We start from the raw sequence: 24636 nt of genomic DNA on the forward strand, positions 1-24636 counted from the left end.
TTAATCATTGACAAATTACTTGGCATTTCGCACCTCTCATTGCCTTCTAAAACAGCGTGATCACGCTTCAGCCGTCAGCCGTCAGCTACGTAGCTAGCTGAAGATGTAGCTGAAGACCAATCAGAAGAAACCACATGATAGTAAGTGTTGCCATTATGTTGCAATATATTTCTGGTGCAAAGTAAAACAAGAATGATGATATTTCTTTGTTTTTTTTTTTAAAAAAGGAAAAAGTAAAAGAAGAGTGCTAATAATTAATTGACATAGACCAATAATTCTTAGATAAGTCATTTAATCACACAACTTTCTAATAGATTAATATCACATTATCCATACTACAATTCGTTAAAAACATGAGCTATTTAATGTATGTAATGAATAATCTTTGATAAAAATAGTAATAATAATTCTTGTCTTTTATTATCTTCGTACGAGAAATAGATTAATGTGGTGTGAAAAAGAAAATACTAATTATACTTTTATTTTACATATTTTAAAATTTTTCATTGAAGAGTATATTGTTTCTTAGTATTGTGCAACACTGTGAACTGGAGTCAAATTAGAATCTATTGCAAAACGATATAAATATATACATTTAATGCGTGGCACACGTGTAGCTTTATCGCAAATCCAAGGAAGCATAAACTATTAGAGAAGTTTAATGCAATACATACTCCTTGTGAATTTTAATTTAAAGTTAGCTACGCGCATGAAAATACTACGTCATAAACAATCAATCATCAGCTGCGTAATCCACACAGCATAGACACGCACACATTCAAGACTTGAGCGAAGTGTGTGAGCATGGGAAAGAGTGCGGTAGTGCATGATGTGTCGTACGTGTAGTGGTTTTGTGACAGATTTAGTTCTATTATGAGTTTTGTTAGGTTTTTATTTATATTATTGTAAATTAGGCATGAAAAGAAATCGATAGTGAATATAACTTGCAATATTTTGAACTAAAGAACAATTGCGAATTTCTGCAGCGTGTCGGAGCTGCAAGCAAAAGCACACTTCCGGTTTATTATTCTGGCAAGTTTTGTGCTGTATGGATAGCAAGGAAGAGTGATTGTGCAGTGTTGTTTTAGTTAAAATTATGGATGAATGTACATAAGTAGAAAAAAAAATCACGTGGCATGGAAGAGAGAAACTGTGTTGTGAATACAGAATTATGAAATTTTAAAAGAGGCCTATAATTGAATATTATAATTATACAAGGTAAGTGTGAGTTAAACACAGGGAAGGACGTTGACACGAAGATGAGAAAATGCAATTCATTTATGAAAGTGAATAATTCGAGAAGCCGTTCTTAAACTGAAACTATGTTATAAATTAAAACAACCAGTTAACTCAAACCGGTTTCAAAAATTGTGATCAAAAATATTAGGATATGGCAAGAAGTTTTATTCACTTTTGTTTATTTGCAAAAAAATAGAAATCAATGTATAGGATGTAAGGTTGAGATTTTATTCTCCTTTTTGGGATGATGTTATCTATCATGATTTTTCTTAAATATTTTTATTAGGTTATAACAACAAGACATCTAACTCGGAATATTTCACAACTTTGAAGCTGCGAGAAAGATAGTTCGGTTAGATTCGGTTTACATGTTCAATAAAATAAAAGCATGGATTTACAGATAAATCTACTAGTAAATTATTGTCCTAACAAAACTTTTTGGGTTAACTACTGTATCTTCGGACCAATTTTAGAAAACTTACCAGGTGAATTGGAGAATTAATTTTGGTTTGTGAAGTAGAGTGAGTGGAATTCAGGTGAGGGAAATAGTTGAAGTTAAGAAAATACTTGTTGTTGTTAGTTGCTTTTGATGCTGTAATCCTCTCGGTGTTGCTTGGGCCCCCTGCTAAGCTTCTGCCCTGACTCGGTTAGCATTCGTGCTTTTTAGTGGCCACCTAGCACAAGTTGGTTCGTGTTTTATTCACTTTTTTTTATGCCGTACATCCATGCTGTATTTCAAACAGTAAACACTACCAGGTGTATCATGGTCACAATCTAGTACTTTGGGGGAGAAACTAATATTATCATTATTTTTCTATTATCGTGTGGTCCGGTGACACAGCAGTAATTCATGCTTTTTGAAGGGGGGAGGGGAAAGAGGGATGCAGCGATGTGGTTTGTTCCTGTGCGTCGTATTTATTTTTGATTTTTTTTGTAATTCTCGGTGTTCGTTCTGATAATCATTAGTGTTTTAGAGATACCTTGACACACTAGATTCTCATCACTAGTTTTATACAGCACTTTTTTTTTTTTTTTTTTAATCAATGGAGAATGTTTAGGAGAAGGGGTCCAGAAGTACATACAAAATACCAGGAGAAATGGATAATTCAAGTACTTAGACCTAACATAAACTAACCTAATATTAATATAAAATAAGCGAAATTGTATCATTTTTTTCGAAAATTAGGCTGGACCCCTACACTAACTTATTCTAATATGAACAGAAATCACCGAAATTGTAACATTTTCTAGGCCTCTTCTGCTGAACATTCGCCAGCGTTTTTAACCATGGAGAAAATTTTGAAGGACCTATATATATATAGAGAGAGAGAGAGATACACGATATAATAAATACAACAAATTGCGTTTATATAGTAGCCTTCCCCACTGGCTAGTAGATAGCGCGCGTGCCTGTGGTGCACGAGTTTCCGGTGGGAGATGATTGAAATTTGAACATACTATGGTGGTTGGGATTCCATGTTAAACTGTAGGTCCACGTCTCATGTGACCATGGTGCTAAAACGAAAGGGTTAAATTCCAAAGTTGGTCGTCCGTTTCTAGCAAAATGTTGAAAATTTACCGGGAGGAAATGGATAATTTGCTCGTTTGTGTGCTTGATAATATGTATGGAGATCGGAAGTTGTGTTTACTATTTTTCTTTGGCATATATTCCGAAGTTGGGCGTCCGCTTTCGTCAAGTTTTTTCTGTTATCTCCTTTCCACACTTTCTGCAATTTGTTATTAGGTTCATTAATCCGTGCTCTTCACAAACTTTTAAAAGATTTTGCTCGTTATCAATGTATTCCTTCACAAATGTTAAAACTGCTAGTTCATTGCCCTTGTACATTCGCCATGTTGGTAACATAAATGCTCGTTTCTTTCCCACAATGCAACTGTTCGGTTACCTTGCGCCAAGTAGTTCCCTCCGCTCGCCATATAGTCCCATGTTTATAACCGCTTATATATAAGAAATAAACAGATTTTTCGAGACTCTTATATATTATCAAGCACACAAACGATCAAATTATCCATATATTTCCTGTAAATTTTAAAAATTTCGCTGGAAACGGACGCCCAACTTTGGAATTTAACCCTTTTCTTTTAGCGGTTATAAACATGGACATACTTGGCAAGCGGAAGGATCTACTTCGGGAAAGTTACCACACGGTTTGATTGTGGGAAAGTAACGAGCATTTGTGTTCTAAACATGGTTGCAGGTGTACAGAGACATTCCAGTTGGTATCCTTTTTGCAGAGACGAGGACTTACACTCTATTAATTTTAACAAAATGAGTCCAAAGTTCCCTAACCCGACCCTATCCTACCTTACCCTAATCTGTTATACCCTTTCAAAGCGGTGTTAAAAGTTTATTATTTTTGAATTTTCGTAGCTGTTGTTACACTTTTTGTCGAAGTCCAAGCGGATGACCAGCTTCGAAATAAATGCCCGTGTTATTTACGCACAGTTCGTGAATTTTACTTATCTTAAATTCAGTTCCGAAGATTATCGTCGAATAGATCACATGCAAAACATCAAACTAAAATAACGGACGTTAAACTTTATCTATCCGATTCTGAAGTGTAAGGACACACTATATTATTGAAATGTTCAACAGATTATAAGTAGCATAGTCCAGAGAACGTTACGCAATTTTTTCATCGAAGCTGTTACTTTTTTTTCTGAATATTTTAGGTGAAATATATTTCTTCCAGCTTCTATTATCGTAACATAACAATAAATTATCCCCGTGAATCTGCTCGTGTGGTTGTACTGTATTCTTACTATGTGCCGGTACTTTAAAAATTATGCTTTCTGAAGGGATTTTTGGATGAAATAATTTTCCACCACACGGTGAAGGTATTAGGAACTTGTATCTCACTCCGTTTCTGGAAACAACTGTTTTCAGATCTGAAAAGAACTTTGATTTGAACTTAGCATCCTTTGAGTAATAAGGAAGCTTTAAATGCACACCAACGTTTGTTTTCATAATTTTTGATTTTGATATTTTCTTCTATAATTATTTAAATTATCCATCTTCTATTTTAAGTAAGTTTTGATCTGCATTTGCTGGTTATTCTCTACACGTTGAGTAGCAAACTACTAGTAACTTGCTCAGAACTCGCGATCACGAGTAAGACGTATCGTATATTTTAATTGTTACCATTTGGGATTGTAAATAAATTTTCATAGTTTGTATCAAGTTCAGATGTTTATATTTTGTGCTTCATGACGTACACCACATATAGTTAGTCATTTAGTAACAATTACATTTTGGTACTTTGACGGAGTCATCGTATGATGATAAGTTCTGATATTCCCTTTATTGTATTCAGATCAATTGAAGTACCGTACTCTTGTTGGTACTTGTTATATTGAAGAGAGAAAATTTATCTACCAAATATTTTTGCCTTTCAAGCTGTAAGTAGGAAAAATATATTTATTACCTGAAATAGGTAGGAGGGGAAGTATGAGTAGTGTATCAAGAGAATGAAAGTGTGTTGGACCATTATAGGCCTACAATAAATAAATATAGCATATGGTACTATTTCTAAATTTAATTGATCAGTATTTCGTTACGTTAGCTCATTTCATTTCTAACTTAATAATAACATTGTGAGACTGTCGAGAGTAAATTTTGTCATGGATGTCGCTGAGTTGAAAGTACAGGAAATGGCATGGTTACCGTTTCATCTATTTTTGTCATCTTGAGTTTACCTGATAACTTAGCATTTGCTAACACTTTTGATGTAGGCCTAATTCTATAGAAAATTCAAATAAATTGGGAAGCGTAATAACATGTGAAAACTGCTGTTGTAACTGCCGACAATACCGGTGATAGATTTATGTTAACTCCAACAGCTATTTCAGTTGCATTGATCATAGTTAACGACATTATTAAATGTGTATTCATGGGCCCGTGATTTCTTTTTTCTTCTTTCTTTTTTTCTGAAAGGAGGGAGAGAGAAATGGGTGTGGATAGGAAGAAAGAAGGATAAAACAAGAAGATAAGAAAGGACGATAATTTCCTTATAAAAATAGCACAGAAAATCCAATTTGCAATTTTAGGTCAGTTTCCCTTTGTTTTATTTAGGCGTGTACTCTGTTAACACTTTCAATGCTAGGGGTATTTAAAGTGACAGTCCTGTGTCCTGGAGAAAATAAGGGTTATTTTTAAGAAAAATCATATCTTAAGTTTTTACTCTAAACGGTTGAAACTTTCAGAAATAAAAGAAAAAGTACCAATCTACTAGAAGATACCAGTTTCCAAACAAGAGATATTTGAAAAATCACTGGAACAATAACTGTGTTTATTGGAAAGTAATAATGTTGGAGTTTATGAATGATAATGATATACCTTCTTTAGTTCTCTTTCTACAATGACTGAAAGGCATTCTTGAATCAGATTTGCCAATAGATAATTTACAAAGCACTCAAAATTACTTTCTCAAATAAAAGAGCATACAAAATTCATTTCTGATTTTTATTTTAAATTTTAAATGGACGTGTCGTTCCCGAACGACACTCGGATTTAACGTAAGTTTACAGCCTGTCGTTCTGAAACTACAGTAGGATTGAAAGTGTTAACCTCTGCCAGCTGTCCAACATGACAATAATAAGTAGGTAGGTTAGGCCTGTATTTGGTTAGGTTAATTATGTCAGGTTAGATTAGGTTACATTTGGTTTGGTTTTGTTCACTTACATTGGTTTGGCGCGGTGGGACCTGTTGAAAGTTAACCTTTTATTTAAATTTTTTGTACTGTGGGTACAAGATTCTCGTAAGTGTTTTTGTTCAAGGGCTTGTGTCCTTGTAAAACGAAGCTGTAATAATTGTTCAGCAATCAAATGAGTTAGGACAGGCTTCACTAATCGCTCAAAGAATTTGAAGTAGCTAAAAGTGTGATAAACTACCAATATATTCAATTCTTGCTTCAAAAGGAAAAGTGTTTCAACTTTTTTACCATTATATTAGTGATATCATGAGTTAGGAAATTCTTGAATTTAAGTTCCGTGCAAACATTAAAACAATACGTATAGATCATTTTTGTAGACCATGCGTAAATATTAAATCTGTTACAATTTCTAATTATTTGCCGGATTTTCTCGTTGAGACCGTGGAAATATTGCACAGAAAATTACTAAGTCAATGGCGTATGCAACCCGAGGGCTTGATGTCGCATTTATGAAAGCTCCCCATTCTCTTCTGTCCTTAACCTACTTGATCCAGTTTCTTTCTCTTTCTATTTCTGTGAGATCCATTTTAATATTATCCTCGCATCTGCGCCTGCATCTTGCTAATGGGCTTCTCCGGTTGGATTTGCAGTTAAAATTTTGAAAAAGTTCGTATTTTCATTCTGGCCACATGATCTGCTTATTTAACCATCCTAGACTAAAACTCGCTCGTATTTTGACGCGCGGAAACCAGTTAGAATCACAGAACACGGTAAAACATACTTGAGCTGTTTACATGACAATGCAAGATAATTAAAGGGAAGTTTTCCCGTTTTGAGAAGTTCTACCGTAGATAGGACAGGAAAGGGTTAAAATTTAGGGTATATTGTGTTTACACTTGTATGACTTTAAAGGAGTGAAGAAATTCGAAAATGTATTAGAACTTATTTTAACCATTCAAGCTCTGAGCATATAAGGATATCGCTGTAGCTTTGTTTGTATCTAGTTTAATAATGGTTGATTCTATCAGTGTGCCTTTATCTGCAATGACCACCCACAGCTTGTGTATCCAATATTTCAATACAAAGCACCTGATGCAATGCTAGCGACGCACTTAACATGACGAAGGGGTTAACCGGTTAAACATCATGTAGTTACTGTCATGGCTACACTGTTGCCGTATATTATTTTCACAAGAATATTTGTTATGAAGTGATAAAAATGGGTTGGAAGCAGCATAGATCTTTCATTGCCATGTTATACTTTGTAAGGATGTAACATTTAAAGGAGTAGTAACATTTTAAAATTTATTGTTTATATTTATTCATTGGTTTTCAATCGATATCTTTTTCTTGTTTTTCAGTTGTTGCAAGACATAACTCAACAAGGGGGGTGTGTGGTATAGTTTTAGTAACCTGGAGGTAGAAACTCGTTAACCATGGATGACGCCCATACTAAAACGGTAGAAGAAGTTCTTAACTATTTCAATGTTGACCCAGAGAGAGGACTTTCTCCGGACCAAGTAAAAAGGAATCAAGAAAAATATGGTCCTAATGGTGAGTCTTTTCTTTCTTTTTTTGTATTTTTACGTGTGACTTACTTGTTTGCCAAATGAGGGATTAATGTGGAAATTTTCCTTATTCTCATGTAATCTTCAAAACAACGTGCATTCTAATTTATAACTTTATGTGCAAGTGGAATTAATATGTAAATCTAGACAAAAGCATCATACCTTACATCGTTATATTAAATTATAACACATATTGTTTCATGGCGTGGGATGTTTTGGACATATACCGTGTGCGTGGGTTTTCTCTGAGTTGTCTCCCTTCCTCCCATTTCATACTATCTTTTCATTCATTCTGCTCATCACCATCTTCTTTAGCCTACACAGCATAAAGGCATATTTCATTTCATGGGCATTTTTTTAAAGGCATTTCATACCCTTTTCTCAGTGTCTTCCGCAGCGCTGCTAAACTTTTGACATGATAAAGGGATTTTTCAGTTTCGAAGTCCCTGTTATTTCGAATAAAATACCCTTTTTAAGCGAAAGCCTATACCATTTCATTCCACACGTCGTGGTTGTGGTCAACATAAGTTCTAAATTATTTCTCTTGAAGTAAACGCTATTAGGTAAAAAAGTGTTTCACAAATGTATTGGAAATACGCCACAATTATACACTAATGGTTAGAATGTGGAACTGGACTTCCTACAATTTAGACATTTTAAATGCTAGTACAATAATTGAAGTATGTTTGCAATGCATTAAACATTTGTGATTTTTTTTTTTTTTTTTTTTTTTTTATCTAGTATTGGTTTATTTAAATGGGTCATTTCACGTCAGGTAAACCACCAAAAAAAAAAAAAAATACTTTGATGTCTTTCATTTTTGGTATGCATGAAGTACTGCTAGAGATAAAAGAAATAGCAGTTTCAGATTTTTATATGTCATAGTTGTCCAGTGGCAGTTCTTCAAAGCTCGAAAAAATAATCCGCCATTTTCTGTCGACATGTAATCATAAAATTAACTATTTCGCAGGCTACAATGAAAAATGTACCAAACTGTAACTTTTGTAATGAGTTTTCATTTGATGTGCGACATGACTACTTTCGGAGAAATTTTAATTTCAAGGTCATTAGGGTCAAACTTTCTGTACATAATGTCGAAATTCACATGTTTCTATAAGTATTTTTCCAAAGTTTCTTTGAGATAGGTTTTTGTAAAATTGAAGGTCAAATTTTGACCGTAATGACCTTGAAATTAAAATTTCTTCAATAGTAGTCATATGAAATGAAAACTCATTACTAAAGCTACAATTTGGTACAATTTTCATCCTTCCATGTCCACCTTGGCCTGAGAAATCGTTAATTTTGTGATTACATGTTGAGAGATTTTTTTTTCTCGGGCTTTAAAGTACTCCTACTGGACAGCTATGCCATATAAAAATCTGAAACTTTGCTGTTTCTTTTATCTCTAGGAGTACTTTGTACATGCCAAATATTGCAAAATTCGGAATTGGTCAAGTTCAAGATGGTCGAAAATTTGATTAACTTGACGTGGAATGACCCAAGTGAAATGTTTGAGCACTTTTGCTCATCATAATTATGAGGTGTGGAATGAAATACCAAATATATTAAAAGACTGGGGGCCATAGGCCAACTTTTTATGCCTGAAAAGTTGAAAAGAAAGGAAAGTAATTGGGAATGGACGGTTTATAATGTAAAATGGGGCTAAATTTTCCAATCGCACCAGCCCTTTGGTCTTGGTAAGGCGTCCCATATTAAATGAAGAAACAACGTTTTCAGTTCAGCTGGCTGTTCGAACAAAATGTAGAGGTACGCAAAAATGCCACGTGAACATGCACATCGTGTTGTGAGGCGAACGTAAAGCACGTCAAATCCGTTCCCAAGAATGTTGTATTGTTGGTATAATGAGAAGTTCAAGAGAATAGCCTATTAAACTAAGAATGTTGCCTTCTCATGTAACATACGTCACCTTATCAGTATGGAGCCCAAATGGCTACTGCGATTGGAAAAAGATCTATCATTTCAGATTGAAAGCCACCTACTTTCAACAACCTTCCATTATTTCGTATCATATGACAAAATTGTCCCCGGACTTTTGATACACCCTGTATTATAGATATTCATTTAGAAAGGGTGTTTTATTCCAATTTCGAGATTTTCTAGACTGAAAAATCTTTTTATCGTGACAACAGTTAAGGAAAGCAGCGGAATAAGACACATCGAGGAAAGAGCGAGAAAAATCTTTAAATAAATAATGTGTTATAATTTAGGATGTCAAAGTAAGTTGTCTTTGTCTTTTTTGGATATTAAATATGCATCCATCAGTAAAAATTGGGAGTAGAATTGTTACTGGATATATATATATATATATATATATATATATATATATATATATATATTATTTTATTTTATTTATTTTTTTTTTTTTTCGAGATATTTTGTTAGCTAGTCGTCTTTAGCATTATCCGTTGGGTTCAATTTGCATTTGCCGATATATTATTGATGTTGATAGAAAGTGTTTTTCTGGAAGGACATCTGAATTTTGTGTACGAAATTACAAGTTGCAGATATTGTGATACACAAAGTAATATACGCAACCAATTGCATGTATTAATATTTTCCTTAGTTTACTATTTGAAGACAGCTATATAAAATGAAAGATTTAGAGTCGAGGTAATTACTATTGAATTCACAAAGTAAGGAAACAAGCAAGAAAGAATTAAGTGTAGTTAGGAAGAAAAATGGTATTGATCGAACTTGGCATCCGATGCGTTTGACACGATACCCTTCCACAAAGCATTAGGAAAGAAGAATGAATGAACTTAATTGATGAATTCAAAAGAAACAAATTATTTTTCTAATGCCTTGCACAGAAATGGTTAACGTGGTGTAAGTTAGTTTTACACAATTGCCATATGATTTTTGTCAGATTCTTGAACTCTGTATTTCATTGTCCAAATACTTTTTTAGCCCCTGAGTTCTGTATAATAATACTATTTTCAGAGGCTATTTGGCAAATACTTAGGGTTTTAATTCTAGCGGTATGTGATGATTTACGTCAAAAGTTAAAATTCCCGCAGCGCACTTCCTTTAATGAATGTAAAACTAGGTAGTTGTTTGGTTCAGTTGTCTACCTGCAACTGTCTACAGACCCATCTCAGAAGTTGGTTTGAATCCAAAGTTTACTTCATTTCTTGCGCAGATACTATCCTTTGTGTGACTTATAATCGTGAATTACACTGTAGTTTATATATATGTATATATTTAAGAGGGAGGGTGAAGGGAAACTGACACACTTCCATTCATTGGTAGAATGTTTACATATTTAAACCTTCTATTTGAAAAAAACAATATTTCCAATCCATAATCGTGAAAGATGTTTTGCTCGTGTTATTAGTAATTCCCTGATAATTTTCTGAACAAGGGAAATTCAGAGAAAAAGTTTTCACCATTGATGATTATAGATAGTATTAATTGTGTAATTTCATTGTTTATCGAGATTTCCTTTATCCAAGTTTAACTTCAGATTTTCAGTTCAAATATAGCATAATTTCCATCCATCTAACTGTAAAGGTTTTGCTGGGAGTATTTAAATTTTTAATGAAATGTCTAGAACCAAACCAATGCTTCGATAGTTCTGATACCTAAAAGTAATTATCTTCAACGTGCCTTACGTATCTCTCTTTCCTGGTTTCTATGTTCCTTTTTGTCAAGCGATATGTGTTTGGTCGCAATCACGTTTTACTTCGTAAATCCGTAAGATCACCAATTCATCTCGTAGTAATTTTTGTAGTCTATCAGTGACGTTATTACGGTAGTCAAAACGACAATATTATATTGGAACGAAATGTCCAGAGTAAAATTAATACATGAAATCCGAACAAACAATGGCATTTCAGGATTAATAGTTGTGTATAGAGTCATTAAGAGCCTGCCATACTAAAAATAATACAAAATTTAACGTTTTTTCTTCTGGTTTCTTCATAAGTTAAGAGGAGATAATGAAATGCAACTTACTACGATCATAGATTATGTTATTCTACAACAGAAAATATGAACCGGAAGAATTTTCAGTGTTGCCATCCATAGAAATTACAGTGTTACCAGAATAACATTTCCCCAAAATCTAAGTTAAGGCAGCGACTAGAGGAACGAATTCAAGTGCATTTTGTTTACGTATCATGTTGTTTTGGTATCCTGTGGACTACTTTTTAAATAGTTGTATTTAGTTTGTAATAAACAAAATAGTTCTAACATACAGTTATTAAAATTAAATAATGTTATTTAAAAAGTAGTTTACAGGATACCAAAACAACATAATACGTAATCAGATCCAGTTTAGTTCGTTCCTCTAGTCGCTGCCTTAACTTAGATTTCGGGGTTTATTCTGGCAACACTAATTTCTGTGGATGGCAACACTGAAAATTCTTCAGGTTCATATCTTCTGTTGTAGAATAACATTATCTATGATTGTTATAAGTTGCATTTCATTATCTGCGTTCAGTTTAGGAGAAACAAGTAAAAGAAGAAGGGCAAATTTTGTATTATTTTTAGTATGGCAGGCTCTTAATGATTAAAGATTTTCATTGTATCCCCTTTGTACCAAAGAATACCAGGAATTATTATTGAGCAATAGCACTTGTCAAAATTATGGTTTTGCAACATACGTGTTTGGGAACAAAATCTAAACATGTAAGCATATACCAGCGAAGGAGAGTGTGGTTTTTCCACTTCTAGTCCACTTTTCCACTTAGTTTTTTTTTTTTTTTTTACTAAACTATTAAAGAAAAAAAAAAGTTTTCAACCGTCTTCAGAGATGGGATGCAAATGGATAACCGACACAATTCTTTTGATAAATTAAATCTCTGCACAAATACGTAAGTTATTTCCTTACATAATCTTATTGTTTTTTTTTTTATTTTTTTTTTTTATTTTTTTTTTTAATATATATATCTATTCGTTATTTTTAATTAAATTAGTGCTATAAGCAAGTGATGCTGTGCGCGATCAAATATAACAATTGCTGTTTTGCATTCTTGTAAACATTCTGAGTAGGTCTGCTAAATTTCTTGACAAAGAGTAGAAACTTGGTTTCTATAATGGATAAAACTGTATGAAAATAGTTTTCATTAGTATACGCTAAATTTGAAGCAACTGAACTTATTACTTTAAATTTACTACCATTTCCTCGATAGTTAAAGAAATAAGTTCTAGAATTACTTCAAGTTTGATGTATGTTAATAAACTCTCCTTTGTAAGTTCTTTAGATATTACAGAGAAGAGGGTAAGAAAACCGGGAAGTTCCTATTTATTTATTTATTATTATTATTATTATTATTATTATTATTATTATTATTTAATGCTACGATTATGGACGGAGGCACAAATGTCCGAAAATTTAGGAGACATTTTACTCCGCTTGTAATTTCACAGTAACAATAAAAATTATTATTACCTTTGTTCATCATTGTAACTACCAGTTTTCATAGTCTGAACGTATCGGACTTCTGTTCAGTATCTAATTATAATATAAAGGTGAAATAACTAAGTTAAGTTGAGGAGGAATATTACTACATTTGCCTGGTTAATACTGGTAATCGAAAATCTTTGCTTTCTTTGTTTCTTCGAGCTTCCAAAAACGAGAAAAACTCCGAAGACTAGCAAATTGATAACAGATATTGATAAAGGAATTGTGTCCATTCATCTTGATTTAGGTCATATTCTGGCATCCGTAGGTAGGAAATTCTAATACTTTAGGTATGAATAAAAATCTCAATTGGCCAAAGGAAGTTCACAGGGCTTTTCAAAAAGAGGTGGTTGGCCACGTTGTTTTCTTTCTTTTTTTCTTAAACAAGACTGTACATCCGAATCCATTGTACGATCAAGCTTTAATATGTACAAATGACATTGAGATATAACGGTACAAAGAAAAGTACGATCTTTATGTAGCAAACAACAAACACCCTTTAAATAGTTGCCCATATATCGACATATCTTGCCAATGAAGTGGAAGGCGTTAATTATCGTCGGCTTTGTGTGATCCGTCAATGTGAATCACGTGTCAACGCCTTCCCTATCGTTGGGAAACCTATATAAAGGGTGTTAATTGTCTGGTACATTCGTACCATTCTTTTCTTTTACTGTATTCATTTGTATTAAAGTTGGATCGAGCAATGAATTCACACGTTTGTATTTTTCTATTGTCCTCTCCGTCCCGTCAGGTTCCGTACACAGACGCCACTTGTTGATGGAATAGAAAAGCATATTCGTGTAGCCTTCAAACGCACGTAATGGATTTCCATTGCTGTAGCTTTTTCGGGGCTGTAGTACATTTACAATTACTTATGAAATGGTCCTCGTATAAATATTAGTTCTTACATATAATATGACATATTAAGAAATTTAAAATTAGGTTTTATTACCAACCCTGGACTCATAAGTAAAGTAGAAGTTAACATAGCATGGATTAAAGAAAGAAAAAAAGATAGAAAAATAGGTGAAAATGCGTTTTGAAAACAGATTAATGAAGGTAGTACATTTCTCTAAACAACAATTAAATCACTCGTCTTTTATTCATATTAAAGTTTAAAGATATATAGAAAAAAATTATAGCATTTAGATTCTGAAAGAAGCATTTACACAGTACAAAGGGAATTCATGAATAGGGAAAAAGCATTCACTCTTATCTCATTGAAGACAGTAATTACTGATTTTGCCTTCATTTTCAACTTTCTCACGAGACTATTGTTTTGCTACGTGATAAATTCTCGGGCCACTTGTTCTTTATAATTGATGACCAAAACTGGCCTGCTTAGTCATGTGACCTTGCTTCTTGGTACTACTTGTTGTTGGGGCTTTTCAAATCTCTTGTTGGGGAAGTCTCAAGTCTATGCAAGCCAATCCCGAATAGTGCAAGAAATTAAGGAAATTGAACGTGTTATCAAGCTACATCAATTAAGAAATGTGTGCAAAAGTAATTATAAATTTAATCGGGAGAGTGAAGTTCTGCATTTGCAAGTCATGGAGGACATATACCGAGTGTCATCTTCCATTCTTAAATCAAAATATATATCGGTTGCAATAGTGTAAAAAAAAAAAATATTTACTATTTTGTAATTATGCAGTACCTTACTAAGACTATTAAATTAGTCGCTCTTAATGGGACACGAATTATAATGGATTACTTAGCAGAAAGTAGTGAAGACAGTCGTAACACTGCAAAAGTACACTTAATCTTTTTCGCTAAGACTCATCAGATAGGGAGAGGAAGAGAAAAAGGTAAAGAACATTACTGTTTAGACGCTTGTCAGATTTTGGGGTCGAGGTAGCTCAGTGGTAGAGCGTTCACCTCTGGTGCATGGGGTCCCTAATTCGATCCCAGCTCGCGCCAAGTGAACTTTGTGGTGGACAAAGGCAGTGTACGTGGGTTTTCTCGGGATTCTCCCTTTCACTCCCACTTTCTTCATTCCATCATTTTCATTCATTTCTCATCATTACCGTCTCCTTTAGAATAACCGGCATGACCATGGGACGTAAAACTCAAAGATTTCATTTCATGTTTTTAAAACTCATATGTAAAGGTTGGTTAATATATATTAAGTTTCTTCTTCTAAAGCTTTTCCTCAGTTATTTGGGGTCGATATTTTCGGATTGCTGTCCTCCACCTGTTTCTATCTTTTGTCATATCCATTGTGACACCAAAATGCATCATATCGTTCTTCATACAATCTATCCACTTCTTTGGCTGGCCCGTGTTCGTTTCCCATTCACTTCTATAGCTTCCAGTCAAGGAGTCTTATACAGGGTGTCTCAAATGTCCCCTGGCATAGGGTAACTGTTATTATCACAGTTACAACAAGATGTAAAAGGGAAAACAATTTCCAAATATGATGTTTTCAATCTAAAGCGAAGGATTTCTTTTTTTTTAATCGGACGAGTCGTTTGGGCTGTACACTCTTTCTGTGCCCAGTGTGAAATAAAAATGCAACGTTGCCATTTACCTGGGCCCACAACATAAGGGAATGAAGTTTCTGTCTTCTACGCTAACGTGCCGATGACCAGTCCCCATTTCAAACAATAACTTCATTTACTTATGATGTGGGTTCAGTTAATGGCAACTTTGCATTTTTATTTCACATTGGGCACATAAAGAGTGTATATCCCAAACGACTCGTCCGAATTAAAAAAATTCCTTCACTATAGATTAAAAATATCATATTTGGAGATGGTTTTCCCTCTTACATTTTGTTGTAACTCTGGTAACAAGAGGGCCGCGGTGGCTCAGTGGTAGAGCGTTCACCTCCGGTGCTTGGGGTCCTTGGTTCGATCCCAGCCCCCGCCAAGTGAACTTTGTGATGGACAAACACCGTGTGCGTGGGTTTCCTCGGGGTTCTCCCGTTTCCTCCCACTTTCTTCATTCCACCATTTCATTCATTACTCATCGTCATCGTCTCCTTCAGCCTAACCGGCATAACCGTGGGACGTAAAACTCAAAGATTTCATTTCATTTTTCTGGTAATAAGAGTTACCCTATGTCAGAGGACTTTTTGAGACACCCTGTGTATCCAAAGCATCGAAGTTTACCGCCAATCACGTGAACCGGGAACTTTGAAGTAGCAACTGGCATCAACGGAAAGGGTAACTTTTAGTTTTAAAGTGTATTTTAAAATTTACTGTGAGGTTCTGTCTCTATTCGTGTAAACGTTATAACCTTGTGAAATCGGATGACTCTTTTTAAAACTCGGATGTATTATTATAAAATGCTCTTGATTTATTATAAAATGCTCTTGATTTAAGTTTATCTATTTCTAAAAAAATCACTGAATTTTTCTGTAGCCTTATACCCAGAACATATCCTATGCATATCGTCTGCGGCTCAAAAGCTGCTAATAGCACTATGCCACAAATGTAAAACCCGATTAGGTCCGGATATCATTCTTGATTAATAGGTTCCGTTCTTTATAACCTTTGTATTACATTAAAGAGGCAGTTATAATCAGAAGTTACGGTGTTGTATAACTACTTGTATCGGATGAAGTAAAGCATTTCTATCAGTTAGTATAGTGACATCATCAGATTATTCAGGTAATCAGTCAGCTTTGTGCAATATTTTTACTGTTCGACCTTCCGTTTTTAGCCGTTTTAATGACGTTGTAATTTAGAAATAAAACCTTAAAATGGAAGAAAATCACGTGTATGATTTCACTTGCCATTGTACTGGACTGCAATATGGAAGAACAGGGAAATAAAGGACAGGAAATAGTTTTTGCCAAGATACTTCGAATGCAGCCATGCTAGAAAACAAAATGTCTTTTGACGTCATTACTCTTACTGTCGGATTTTCGTGCTTGCATATTTCATAGCCTCGTAAATAATTTTTCATTGTTTGGTAACGTGAATCGCGTGTCTTTATAATTCGTGAGATAAACGCTCTTAGTTTTGTTTTTGATTTTTTGTTCTCTTTCTCTTTTTTCTTTCTTTCTTTATTCGACCTTTCGTATCCAAACAGGCAAACGTTGAGGGTCATCATGGATAACGACTGTGTGTGAGCAGAAGATTTTTGCATCAGTTTTTCTCTTGTGCTCGTCACCTTGAACCACTGTTTACGTCATACCTGCTTTCAGCTGTCGTTTCGCGGCACGTTATGACGTCACAGTTTCATCTGTGAGCGAGCACTTGCCTTGTTTCTGCGGATCGATTTCTAGCGATTTTGTTTTTGTTTGTGGAGTGGGCCACCGCCTTGAATAGGATTGTTCGGATGTATTTTACAAGGACTTTTTTTTTTTTTCTTTGCAGCATAGTTTTCATTTCAAAAGATTTCCTTTCTGTAACTACAGGTGATTGCTAATTTGTCATTACGTTAATGACTGAAGCAATAAACGTGAATGTGCGATATATATTTGTAATTTATGTTCCATTTCAATTCTGATGTTTCTAGATTTATGTTCTAATTCTTCATCCAATGATATGCAGTTAGTTTGAAAATCCATCATTGTACTCCTTCAAATAAATATATTTGTAGTCGAGACCATAAAAACAACATTTTCAGAATCATATGTACCTCGTATCAGAAAAAGTAAATCTTGTGAAACCTAAATAACTATGCTGAAAGTATATAATGTATAATGACAGTAACAGAACTAATATTCTCTCAGAATGTTGAACAGAGTATTTCTTATGTAAGTTGATTGCTTTTAATATTAAAGGTATGAAGACTTCTTTGTTGCCAAATTTCCAAAATTAATTAATGCATTAACAACACTATGCGTTGAATGGATAATATGCTTGCGTAGACTTTTAACCCCTGACTGCTAGAATTTTGTTTTTCTTAGAACAGAACAAAGTTTTGATACATTTTTCTTTCTTTTATTTTGAACACTGAAATAAAATTAAGATGTTTTTCGTTATGTAATTTACAATATATAGGAAATTTTGAATTTTCTGTAATAAACGCTATCAAAATTATACGCATTAAGTATAGGGGCGGGGTTAACATCAGGGGCGGCTTTAGTATTTTAATTTTGGCTAGGCCCGCTCCCTTGCTTATGGACATATACACATTTGATTAATTAATGACAGTAGAAAATTACTTTTACAGTAGTGGTTGATGCTAATTGTTAAATAATTATCTACCATTAATAGAAATAGTGGAAAATATACTACTCTTTTGCATGTTTTAGCGTTTATATATTTTTCAAAATTTTTGGGTAGACCCGGCCTACCCGCTAAAGCCACCACTGCGTAACACGAATAAGTATTTAGTTTTGTTGTTTTTGATGAAATTTAGCATCCCTTTTCCAGTAGGCCAGATGTCGGTAATGCACATTGTGACTTCTCAGATTTCAAAGTCGTTCAGATTGCAGGTACGCAATAATTCTCCTGAAAATGCAGTTTTAAGTATTTTAAAATGAAACGTTGAGTTTATTTTTAAATATTAGAAAATATTCTTGAATGAAAGTATTGTGGCGTAACCATTCTCATCACGCCGTCTTTTCATCCCTGGCAGTCTTTGCCCAAACTTTATATCTCCACTTCCCCTGCTATATGAAAAAATCGGATGTTTATATTATTTTAAAAGTATGGTGAAAGATTAGAATTTTTCCCTGTTTTCATTTTCTTCTTTCTGTTTTTTCTTTCTTATTTTTCTTTTTGTTTCGGCTCGTATTTGTATGACATTCAGTTGGTTCCATTATTACTTTAAGAAAAAAAAAACTAATTACCGGTATTTGTCTGATAGTTGTGAACATTTTAGGTGACCAGGTGTACCGTATAGTGACAAATGATTCCGAGATAAAAATGTGCTAATACACACAGCCAGACCTTTTTAGGTGTGGTTTGTTTAACATTAGGATGACCCTGGCCCTTTCAACCCCCCGACTTGAATATTATTGAAGATCTTGATTCAGTTTCAGATGAAATGAAATTCTATTTTTACATTCTACGGTTGTACCCATTAGGTAAAAGAGACAGATGAATGAAGGTAAATATAATGAAATAGTTAGTGAAATGGGAGAAGAGGGAAGAACCCACGAACACGATTGTCCACAAATTGAATTGGCCTGGGATTGAACCAGGGACCCCTAGCACCAAAGGTGAGCACGCTACCACTAAACCACCGTGCTCGCTTCAGTTTTGAGTTAGCGAGTTCAGCACACATTTCTTCCTTTGTCATTGCTGCTGATTGAATAAGGAATTATCTACTATTCGCTGGAAATAATTCATGAGCTATAAGTCCCAATTTCGCGAGGAGTACAAACTGTACTACTGGATAAAGCTGATCCAACATCGCGTTAATGTAGAAGGTTCATATTGTTAAGCTGTTACCTTTATTTTAATAACGATGTGTATGTGTGGCTTTGTTAATGATAAGGAAAGAGGCTTCTTAATGGAGGCAAAGGAGGAAAAGAATGTCTACATAGCGAGAATTACGCAGTCGCTGCTGAGTCCAGGAACTTACATAAAATGTCTCCAAAAATAACATTTGTGGAATGAGTGCCATCTGAAAACATTAAAGTCGCAAGAAAGTTGGGGAGAGGGACGAGAAAGCAACATGTTAGCTCTTTTAATGTTCCATAAGCTCTCTTCACTCCAGAATCACGTTTACATTAGCCTACCGGATGATTTCCGTCATGTTACATTAAGAAAATATGATTGCGTTATACAACAAGGAAGCAACTTTCAGCCAGTTTGCTGTTCCAAAATATTTCAAGACTAGAGAAAGAGATATTTTTATAAGCACTTTTTTTTTATCTAAAGATGCTGTACAAATAAAAAGTTGTATTAAATAACTGTTTTTCTCCCTGACGAATAAAATTCCATTTTTAATTTTATTTTCTTCCTACTCGACAATGTATTAAACAGATGACTTACTTCACACGTTCACACTAAATTCATACAAGTAATTTGTGTCACTTTACATTGACTTTCTTTAGCAACCACGCCAGTGGTTTCATATGTTGAACCGTTCTGTTGCCTTTCGGTATATTTTTAAGCTTATTCATCGGTTTTCTTCAATATCACTCAGGACAGTATCAAAAGCAAGTGAAGTTTGGTTCACACTGTGGATACTGTGGTAGACTTCCGAACTTATATGGTCCAATATTCATATTTATACAACTTGGGTTTCAGTTGGGAGATCAAATCCGAAATTGAATGATCGTTAGAGATGAAAAAAAAATCCGTCATTATGTGGGATGAAGTTCTTTTTTATATATAAATAGCTAGTTTTTTTTAAGGGGAGAAAACAAGAGTTTCGATTTTTTTTTCTTCTCAACTTTTTAATGACTTTCTTGTTCAAGTACCACTTTCGTTTCCGTGTAGTGCATTTTGCAATTAAGAAATGCATTACATTTATAACATACAGAACTTGTGAATTCTTTGTTCAGTTCAGGACTGACTGACTGTCTTGATTGGTTTTCAAACTGACATTGGGGTTGTTGTCGACAAATGTATAAGTTATGCAACCCACTAATCGAAAGTGTCGTTTTGGTTGCCTAATCATCTTATCAAGCACCTAGAAGTTCCACATTTTGACGTGTGTTTTATTGGTTGCCTAAATTCAATCTGGCAGGCAAGGAAAAAAAAAGTACCATAAACCAAGAAACAGATGCAGAACGATTTTTGTTTTGGCATAAAATCATTCTCTGTTCGGTAAACATTTTATTCTGAGCTTCAGAGAGTTCAGTTAACAAAGTTAATTGTTATATCGTGTCAAAAAATTTTGAAATAAGAAACTTGTGTTTTAATCTCCCCCTCGCCTTGAGATATAATAAAGTTTTAGTTTATTCATATTTTTTAAAATTATAAATTTTATTCAACGAAATCTACTATTAGTTATTGTTAACAGTATTAAAATTTTCACTAGCAGATTTTTGTCGTTGAGCGTTGAGTATTAGCACTATAAACAGTTTTTTGAAACTAGAAAGGCCACGGCTTCCGCTAGTTTGCATTTTTTTTTCCTATTGTATAACTGATTTTCGTTGATTTTCTCTTCAGAATCCAGTAATTAATTAGATCTTCGTGTTATAATGGGAAAACAAAGGTGAAACGTACTGTTATCTCGCCACTAAAATTAAAATATTTGTACTCTTGGGTGGCATTTAGTATCTCCCCCAAATCCATCGTCGACTTCGGGGCCAGTACTGTGACTTATAGTGAGGCGTTGTAAACCACTTCGTTTATGCGTATGCCCACCATCGCTGACGCGATCTGTCCCTACGGACGCAGTTCCTCGCTTCCTCTCGGGCCCACCTGCTGTGCTCTTCCCTGACTCGGTTGCATAACATTCGGCCACCTAGTACAAAATGGTTCGTGTTTTATGCCATACGCCTTTACTGTATTTATGCTCGTCACAGTTACAGATGACGAACCGTCAGGGTTGAAGTGGAACCTAGTATTGTATCGCTATATCTGTACCGAAGACAGTTTTTCACACTGTGTTCGTTTTTCTCTGATACTTGTCAGATGGACGAACGGATATATACCCGTTCTGTAAGATTTCTGGTACGCAAACATGGAATAGTTTTGGAGTACGAGAAGTACAAAACGATCAGTGAAACTCTCCATCCCAGGTCGATTTGTTTCGTCAGATCGGCTTTGAATGTCACGAAAATATTTTGAGCGTAGGTTTCTCCGGGATGCCATGTAACACCAAAAGAAGTGTTTTCGTTAGAATTACTTGTTAAGCTATGTAGAAAATAGAGCGTGAGCGTTTTAGAAAAGATCTTAATATCCTAATTATAGGAAAGAAGGATTTGTTTTGTAAGTTCTCTGTTTGTAATACTCGCTTAGGTCTTCAGAAATCTAAGATACTAAAATGGTTTTACAGTCTTTTCTTCCTAGGCAATTAAATACGTTTTGGCTTTTAATTACAGAGGCTTTGTTAAAGTTACGTACGGTCGATTCTATTCTAGATAGCTTCCAAGAACTTGCTGAGGTGAATAGCTTTTTTATTATTCTGATTTTTATTCTAAAACTATGAACACTTGCTTTTGACAAATTATCAACAACATTACAAGTTTCCCTTTTCTGTTTTCATAATTGAAGTTTTATCACTAATCGTTTTATGTGGGTTTTCAAGGAACGTTTCAAGAAGGTAATAACCACTGATAAGATTTTACTTCAGATTGAATGGTATTGTTATCTCAGAAAATCTAATTGTATGCAAATAATATCCGAACAAAGGTCAGTGATACAATTGTCTTTTTTTTTTTTTTTCAACGATTGTCGTCATTCGACGTTTTGTATTCAGTATCTCAAGACCTTGATTGTCGCTTCTTTCAAGAGTAAACGCTTTAGATAACAATTAAAAAAAGGAATTCCTTAAGTATTGTCAATTTGATCTTGGGATTGGTAGGCAAAGTCTGTTCGTAGACGCCACTTTTCGCTTAGTGTGATGTTGAGATTGATTTCCTTATTTAAAACGGCCATAATGAGAATAACTGTAACGTGGAGTGCATCCGGCATATCTTCATTATCAAATGAAAAGTATGTAAAGTTACCTTTAAAAAAAGAAAAAAATATCTGGCCACCCATTTCTTTTTACAAAGCATTTTATTCCTATCTATAGCTGGAATTCTTATCTACAGTTGTCATGTAGATGTACTTGGCTGTATAATTCTGTTTTCTGATTCCCAGGCCAATATTCCATCAGTTTTTACGCTTTGTGCCGGGTTCGATTCCCGTATGAAGTATTTGCTTTGAATATGAATCCAAATAGTTGTTCGGATACCACTTTAAGTAGGTCCTGTCGTATGTAATCGCAGTGCTGAAAGAAGCATTGAAGCCCAATCAATAAATCAATCTTCCATATCACTATTTCTGAGTGATTGGGTCTTGAACAGTAGTCTATCATATTGGTCAGTTTTTTTCCCCTTTCTTAGCGTTCTTCAACCAGGGATGGCCAGAAGGCTTCCCCCTCGTCTAGTGGCTAGTATACGTACCTTTGGTGCATGAAGTCCCGGGTTCGTTTTCCGGTGCAACAGCGTGGAACGCACTACATGGTTCTGATCCTACTTTAAACTGTAAACCCTGTCCTAAATATCCCCATTTTTCATCATTAACTTGCATCTACATCCGTCTCCTTTAATCTACAGGACATTATTGCGCAACATTAAGTTACTCGCGTAATGATTTGCAGCAGACATGAATAAGTTTGGAATTAACAATGTTTGACAATGCGGTAACATACGTATCTTACGCGAAGAAGTGTATTCCAATTGCGCTATTTGTAGAATGCCTAAAGTTTCTTCTTATTATTACTGTTCTTCAAAAGAACTAAACTTGAAAGTCAGCGTGTTCTTTCCTTGTTTCATGTCTTGGGTTGGAGCACGTAGCTGTTTTATGCTAAAATAAAATGCCTATTTACGTAGCAGCCTAATATTGTTCCTGAGCTAGTGCTTTGTTGATGTAATCATGAGTTTTGCTTTAGTATTTTAAGTGACGTTGCATCTGTAGCGTGACAGCTTGTCCTTGGAAACGAGAGTGTTTTCCACGTCAGCTGTTTTACTCAGCATTCGACACGATTCATTGATTACGTTCTTGCCCGCGCGTAGGTGGGGGAGTTCAGTCTGAGCACCCGCACACTACAAAATTATTTTGCGTACTCGTTCACTGCTTTGAAGGAAAGACAGTCTGCAAACTGCTTTGAACTGCCTAGTGATAAATCAAGGCGCATTACTTAAGGTCTGCCAACTACTTTTAGGTGTCCACTTGAAGAAAATATACTATACACAAGCTCGAATTAGGCCATAGTCAATGCAAACAGTCGTGTGCCTCGCGGTTTAAGCTTATCGTTCGAATATGTGGACTGCTTTTGAGTTCTCTTCAACGAATACTCTACTGACAATTGTTAGCTAAGATTTATAACCAAAAACGTACGAAATTTAAAGGAATCTTTTCTAACAAATTACATCGAATTAATATGTTAATTTAAGATTCGAGAAATGTATAACATAAACTACAACTGACAGCTAAGCGTAATCTATTAGGCTTAACACAAAACACGAACATCGACTTTTTGCTCTTTATTGCCCCCTGTTTAGACTCGACCATCAATCTTAGAAAATTACAATATATATCGTATTAGATCTACACACTATAACTCAATTACATTAATCTTATCGAAGTATCATAAAACTTCCTCGGTAAGCAGTGGTTGTTAAAATATGTCGAGTTCTAAGAACCGTTTGTTATACCCCCACAACAGTATAAATTTTATCCAGTTATACCCAGGAACTGTAAATTTTATTTAACCATCTTTGTTTTTAGAAATTCTTTAAGCTACAGAATTAAACATATGATCTTTCAGAACAAGGTATAAGCGTTTGTCTTAAATGTTCAGATATCAAGAATGTGAATTGGGTTCGTGTGGTAGTGAGAGTTATTTATATTTGAAACGCATACACACCATTATCAACAATTGTCGATCCATTGCTGGATTAAGGTCTTTCCAATACTCTTTGACAAAAGTCAATCGTGGATAATTCGTATCCAAGATAGTCACAGTGGTACCTAATTTCGTCACACTTGTATTAGGATGCTCTTTAGGTCTCTATTTGTCACTTGTGGCATCTAGTTAAAAATTTGCTTTCTTCTACCTTATATGGTTTGTTTACTAAGAGAGTTACATCTGACTATTTATCTATCTACTCTGTCTGTCTCTCTCTCTCTCTCTCTCTCTCTCTCTCTCTCTCTCTCTCTCT

The 24636-nt window shown here is 34.5% G+C and overlaps 1 protein-coding gene across 6 annotated transcripts in view; it reads left to right on the top strand.

The window, feature by feature from the left end:
* Positions 1-24636, top strand: part of SERCA (ATPase sarcoplasmic/endoplasmic reticulum Ca2+ transporting SERCA) — a 122693-nt gene that overhangs the window by 18152 nt on the left and 79905 nt on the right. For 5 of the 6 annotated variants that reach the window (XR_014133026.1, XR_014133027.1, XM_081770982.1 and 2 more), the window contains exon 2: positions 7271-7463. Coding sequence is in view for 4 of the 6 variants with exons in the window: in XM_081770982.1 (XP_081627108.1) it covers positions 7346-7463 (118 nt within the window). In the remaining 2 variants the exon portion in view is untranslated. Of the gene's footprint in view, positions 1-606; positions 1219-7270; positions 7464-24636 lie in introns of those variants that run through there. The other variant, XM_081770981.1, reaches the window with a different exon arrangement.

The sequence above is a fragment of the Thermobia domestica genome, chromosome 9 (assembly GCF_964235325.1).
Source record: "Thermobia domestica chromosome 9, izTheDome1.hap1.1, whole genome shotgun sequence".
Classification (NCBI taxonomy): domain Eukaryota; kingdom Metazoa; phylum Arthropoda; class Insecta; order Zygentoma; family Lepismatidae; genus Thermobia; species Thermobia domestica.